The following is a 5,927-nucleotide window of genomic DNA, read 5'->3' as shown; positions in this document are numbered from 1 at the left end:
TATTAGTAAGTATTTTACTTGTTTTTTCAAGTCAGTTATTCCTAGCCTCTGAATGCTGCTTCAGGTAGAAGAGGTTCTTTCTCTAGCAATCCAATTTTCCATTGCGTCCGGAGTAAATAACCAAGGCCATTTAACATACTTCCAAGAGCTTTTTCCAGTCCCCCAAATTTGATGATTATTGCACTCAATATTCATGCTCAGGGAGGTAGTGAGGGAGAATTTCCCCTTTTTTAGTAATGTATGAAGGAGTCTTGGACACCACTCATGAACACATGGGCTGCACTGGGGGAGGTTGATCGTCATTTGTGTGAAGAGGGCAGAGATTTTATGGGAGAACAGAGACCGTTCCTTTGTTAGTGTAAGTGGACTTAGTTATGTGGGGTCTATGTTGAGAGAAAGGATCATGTCCTTCCTCCACAAACCCACCATTAATGGGGAAGGGGCTCAGATCTTCTCCTTTTGTGAGTAGGGAAGATGACCCTCCTACCAATAATGTGAAAGTTGTTCAGGGACATATAGGTAAATAATTTACCTTTGGTACTTGTGTATGATGGGCTGTATGTTGCATCAATGTAGGTGCAACTGATCTCTATCTAAGAAGTCAGTGCCCACTTAAATGCCATAGTGCATACTCACCGATCCACAAGCTACTCCTTGATTTCAGTTAGCCATTTCTTTATCTGCTTCACAAAACCTTCATCCACTTCAAAGTAAACTGCCTAAAACAAAAAGCCAAGTTCATAATCAGAATGAAGATTCACATGAGCTAGAATCTCAGAATTAACCACTTTTGTATCTAATACAGACCTGTCAGTTATACTCTTTCCCATTAGGGGTGGGTGGGGAAGGGCAAAACATAGCTGGTTTTGTTTTTTTCTGATTCCAGGATCAGCACGGGAGGGCTGTCCCATGAAATCAGAGAAAGTGTTCAGAAATGACTGGCACTGAACTGTTTCAAAGTCATCTTTTGTCTCCCTGGTTTATCCCATATTTGGTCAAGCAAAGTGAGGCCCTGCACCCAATTTGAGAGCATTTCTCTGTTTGTTTGTCGCACCTGAAAAGTTCTGTGGAGCTGGAAAGCTTGTCTCTTTCACTAATACAAGTTGATCCAATAAAAGATATCACCTCATCCATCTTGTCTCTATTATGTAACAGTCAGATACGTTAATTTGTTCCTTGTTTGACCAGAGTACCAATATTGCTTTATATTCTATAAATATCTAAGGCCTGCTTCTGTTCTGTTATCCTGATGTCAATCTTGAAATCATTCCACTGATGTAATACAAATGCAAATCAAAACAGAATCATGCCCCTAGGGAGTCATTTCTAAATGGAGATCAGGTGAAGGAACCAGACTCACCTGCTGTGATTCAGCAATGCCATATCTCATCATAGTGGCAAAATGTTCACAGTTAGACATAGCTAGATTGTAGTCTGTATTCTTCCCCATCAGGTGCTCAGCTCTCTTTACCACATGAGGAAGAGGTAATGGAGGGTGCTTTTTATCTAATTGGTTGTTTACAGCATAGCTTGAAACACGAGCCACGTTCCTCAGACGCTCCTTTTGCACTTTGGCTTTGAAGCATTCTCCATTAAGCATATTATTCAATCCCTCTTCCAACTCTTTTTAAAAAAAAAAAAAGACAGCCAATGAGAGGTGAAAGAGGGTTGGCAGTTTGCCCAGGGCAAGTGTCAGATCTGACAAGAGTGACTAGATCCTCGCAAATAAGTGTGTTTTTTGGTTCAGTGGCTGAACTGGAGGGGAAAAAATCCCCCCCAAAAAGTTTGTTTTGGGCTGAATGAGATGTTTTGTTAGATTCAGAATGAAACTCCTTCATTACTTTCTGTTTAGTCTTTGGATAGATTTTTTTACTCTACTTTCGTTATTTTAAAAACATGAGCTAGATTTCAAAACCAAGTCAAAATGTTTTGTTTAGAAAATGTCAAAACAAAATGTTTCAACTTTTTAAAAATTATTTTTAAGCTGAAACTTTTCTCCAATGTGACCCAAATTTGGTAAATAGTTTTGGTTGACCCCAAATGTTTTTCAGTGAATAAGATATTTGTCCAAAAAATTTCAGCCAGCTCTCAGAGTGATATCTAGAAAAGACATACTTAGCACTGCTTCTCTTGGTTGGCCCAAGAAGAGCAACTCCTGACTGAGATATGCGAAGCATACAGTATCGCCTGTTGGAAGTAAGAGGAAAGGTAATTGGATGGTTAGGTGGAAAGCTGGGATTTGGGAGACCTGAATTCAAGACTGTTATTCCATAGACTTCCCATGTTACATTTGGCTTACTTGAGGCACAGTCTCTCTCTCTGCCTCAGTTTCACATCTGTAAAATGGGGATAATAGTACTTTCCTACTTTAAAGGAAGGGTAAATATAGTAGAGATTGTGAGGTTCTCAGATACTGTGGTAATGGAGGCCACATGAGTACGTTAGCTAGATAGAGTTGAGACACTAAGCGCTACTGATGAACTAAAATGTTGAGGGAGAGGTGGAAGGGTCAGATCTGGGGCCCAAATCTGAGCAAATTCTGGGCCGAAACTGCTTGGAGCTTATTGTGGAGACTGAAGCTTCTCTAGCTGTGGCTGAGCCAAGGAAGGGCTAGCAGAGCTCTGATTGATCAGTGACTTTTGGTTTGTGATTTAAGTGTGAGAAATTGCTAGGGCTCTTCTGACTCTGAGATGCATCAAGAAAGGCTCAGACTACGTACAGCTTTGAAGATCAGAGGATCACAGGCAGGAGGAAGAGTAGACGGAACAGTTTTGGTTATTGCCTTTTCACAAGTGTGCTTCCCCCACCTTGCCACCCAACAACCTCAGTATGCTTTAGCCACATACCTAGAGCGGACATCACTTGGGTGAAACAAGAGTTCAATCTCCAGGACCCATTCAGGCCTTCATCTATCTGATGAGAATGCCAACGGACCAATTAGTGTAAATTGTAATGATGGGTCATGTGCTGTGCACATCTGTCCGACTGGGAACTGCAGTGAGATCATTTTTATGCAAGGGTCAAAACATCAGATGAGGATAATTTTGGATTATGTGATGAATCTATGGAAGGATTCATCTTTTTATTCTTATTTACCCGGAAATGTGAAGTGGACCACATGTCCCTTTCCCACATAGATGTCCCAGTGTTGGTATCCCTTTCTCTGAAATTCAGTCAGATCCCCAGGCTCTAGCATTATTGCTGAAGTAAGGAGATCCCATAGATCCTGTATCTGAAAGTGAAAGAAAGATTGGTTGTTAAATCCTCACTAAACAGAATATTTTTCTTTAAACCTTAAGAATAATGAACTGCAACAGCTGAGAATGCAGAAAAATCACCAGCAAATCCCATATTTTTAAGATTTGCATGTGACTTCTCCTGGCTTGATCCAGAGAGACTCATCTCCCATCCAAGACAAGCTGAACTCAGTTCCAAGTTCCAACCATCTTATCCAGAGAGCAGTGAATCCTAAAGGAGACTACTCAGCACAACTTCTACTGCCTCTGCCCAGGGGAAAGTAACTTACATCTTCTGACAACATACAGTTTCTACTGACTTGGCCCCCTGGGGAGGAGGCTCTCATCTGAAGTATGTTCACTATGGGACAATCCAGATCCAGCCACTATGGCTGTGGAAGTCCTTTTGGCATTGGAAATAATGCACTGGCTGGAGCAGATGGATTTGAGGACTACACAAGATGTGTTCACCCCATGCATGGCACAGAGCAGAGCTGGTGAGGGTGGGAGGAAGAGACGGTTCTGAGTTTTCACTACTGCACAGCTCCTCTGTGTTCTACCCACCCCATTGTAGAGGGGTTGCCCAAAGCACCTTGGAGATTAGTCTATGTTCCATGTACGCACACAGAACTTAGATTAAAAACAAATATTCTTGCTGGAAGGTTGCAATGAAACATTACTTTCATTCTTAGATTTCAGAATGATAACACATAAGAACCTCAAACAGAGAGAGACAAAGAAGGCTGTTCCTTAAGACAGAGTCATAACTCACCCCACCTTACTATAGGCTGGTTGGCTGCAGACTGATTGCTGCTAGGCCAGGCTTGCATGCTTCTCCAAAGAGCCCCCTAGCCTACAAGCAAGACCAGAAAAAAACCCTAAAATTTGCAATGACAGCCTACAAGCTTAACATACCAATAGGCTGGAGCAGCCTCCTCAGATCAGAACCACTGCCTATTACTGCCTTGTGGGGAGGGTTTCTTCTCCACCTGGAGACCTCTCTAGAGCTCAGCTACTCAGGCTTGGCACTGTGGGGTAGATTTGGCTGTCTCCTATAGACTCAGGCAGGGAACATCTTTTCAGTTACAGTGCAGTTACCATATAGCAGGGAGGTCATTTGTTATTATGGGGCAGCAGGGACAGTTGCCTGCTCCCCCACCCAACTTTTCATAGGTCTGTTTTCCACTTTATCCCCCCACGCCATTGCAAGATATCATATAATCACATAGCATGTTCTATGTGCTGACACAACTTTGTCCTTCCTCAGAAATAATGCCCCTGACATACAGAACCAAAAAACATGGTAAGATGCTCCAGAACTGAGTCACTCAGTGCTGCCAAAACAGCAGCTGACCAGGGACCAGTTGTAATGCTAGTGTCATGTTTGCTGCTTATGCTCAAGTGTCAAAGGCATGGAACAAAAGCTGCTGGAGAATCAGGATATGTCCCTTGTTATCACATCCCTGGCAGGAGCACATCACATGGATGCCCGCGGTCCTATTTAACAGAAGGCCTCTATCCAATATTCTCCTATCTCCTCCCACCCCATATACATGGACCTTCATGGGACTGAAACCTCCACCTGAGTTGTCAGAGGAGGTGGGACAGATTTGGGTAGGTGGAAGTTGGGTTGCACACAGCCAGAGGCCCTGTAAACACTTTGCAGGGGGCCAAGATTTGTTTAAACTAGCTCTGGGAAGCGCACACAGAGGGTGCTGTCCTGGACAAAGGGGAGTGGGTAAGGATGGTCTCCACTTCCTGTTGAAGCTCAGCTTTAATGTCACGTCCGTGCTGACATAACGTAAGAGAGTTGAGTCAACTGCTGTACATGGGAAGAAAGTTACTTACCCAATCCATGTTCTCACTCTCTTTCTGGATTATTCTGAGCTCTGCTGTGTGATGGGCTTTATACTCCTTTCTTTTCTGACAGCAAGAATACAATGTGATTGCACAGAAAGCAGTTACTCCTCTCCCTTCAGCTGGTTGCAGCTGAAGTGAGGGTTGAGGTGGGGTGTTACAGCCAGTTTTTGTTTATCGCTAAAATTATTCCTGAATTCCAAGAATGAGTATTGTGTCTTTCAGGTCTTCGTGGTTTCAAAGACTTTCAAGTGTTTTCTTCTAAACACTGAGCAGAGTCCAAGTTCATTGTCATCCTGAAGTGAACTTTAAGGCATTTTACTTTAAGGCACTGTTGTGTGTCAGTCAGAATGCCTCCCAGAAGTTCAGAATCAACGTACCTGCTGCTACACCTTTTGGAGCTTGAAGCATTCTTCCCATGCGCTGATATTCCAGCTTCACTCTATAGGCACTCCAATGGGGGGCAGTCCTTAAACTTATCTGTACTCAGGGACTGCAAGTGTGCCTGATCCATACATGGGCCACTCAAGGGAGTGAGAAGGCTCCTTGCACCTTACTCATTCTCCCTTCTCCTCGTTTTAATTAGTATTTAACTAGGTATGATGTTAAATGAGGTCAGTTGGTTTGATCTCTCTCCTTCTACCCCTGGGCTTTAATTCAACCAGTTTAGCATGTACCAGAGTAGAAAAATGTGCTTAGTCTTGACTAGTGTTTTACAATGTGTTAGCTCAAACTGGCTAGCATAATTTAACATCACATCTTTAAATTATTATCAACACAAGACCAGCGTGTACCAACAAAGGGCCTGTCCATAGTCAGAAAGGTGCTTTTTCT

General features: G+C 42.9%; 1 protein-coding gene across 1 annotated transcript; it reads right to left on the bottom strand.

The window, feature by feature from the left end:
* Positions 1-636: 636 nt before the first annotated feature.
* Positions 637-2,180, bottom strand: LOC114020236 (phospholipase A and acyltransferase 1). The gene is made up of 3 exons (XM_043538415.1): positions 2,116-2,180; positions 1,361-1,623; positions 637-719 (listed from the first exon to the last, which is right to left on the bottom strand). Exons 2-3 carry the CDS (start codon positions 1,598-1,600, stop codon positions 648-650), a joined length of 312 nt encoding a protein of 103 aa, XP_043394350.1. The 5' UTR covers positions 1,601-1,623; positions 2,116-2,180; the 3' UTR covers positions 637-647.
* Positions 2,181-5,927: the final 3,747 nt, after the last annotated feature.

The sequence above is a fragment of the Chelonia mydas genome, chromosome 1 (assembly GCF_015237465.2).
Source record: "Chelonia mydas isolate rCheMyd1 chromosome 1, rCheMyd1.pri.v2, whole genome shotgun sequence".
Classification (NCBI taxonomy): domain Eukaryota; kingdom Metazoa; phylum Chordata; order Testudines; family Cheloniidae; genus Chelonia; species Chelonia mydas.
The sequence above is the reverse complement of the archived record's forward strand: the minus strand, read 5'-3'. Positions and strand labels throughout refer to the sequence as shown.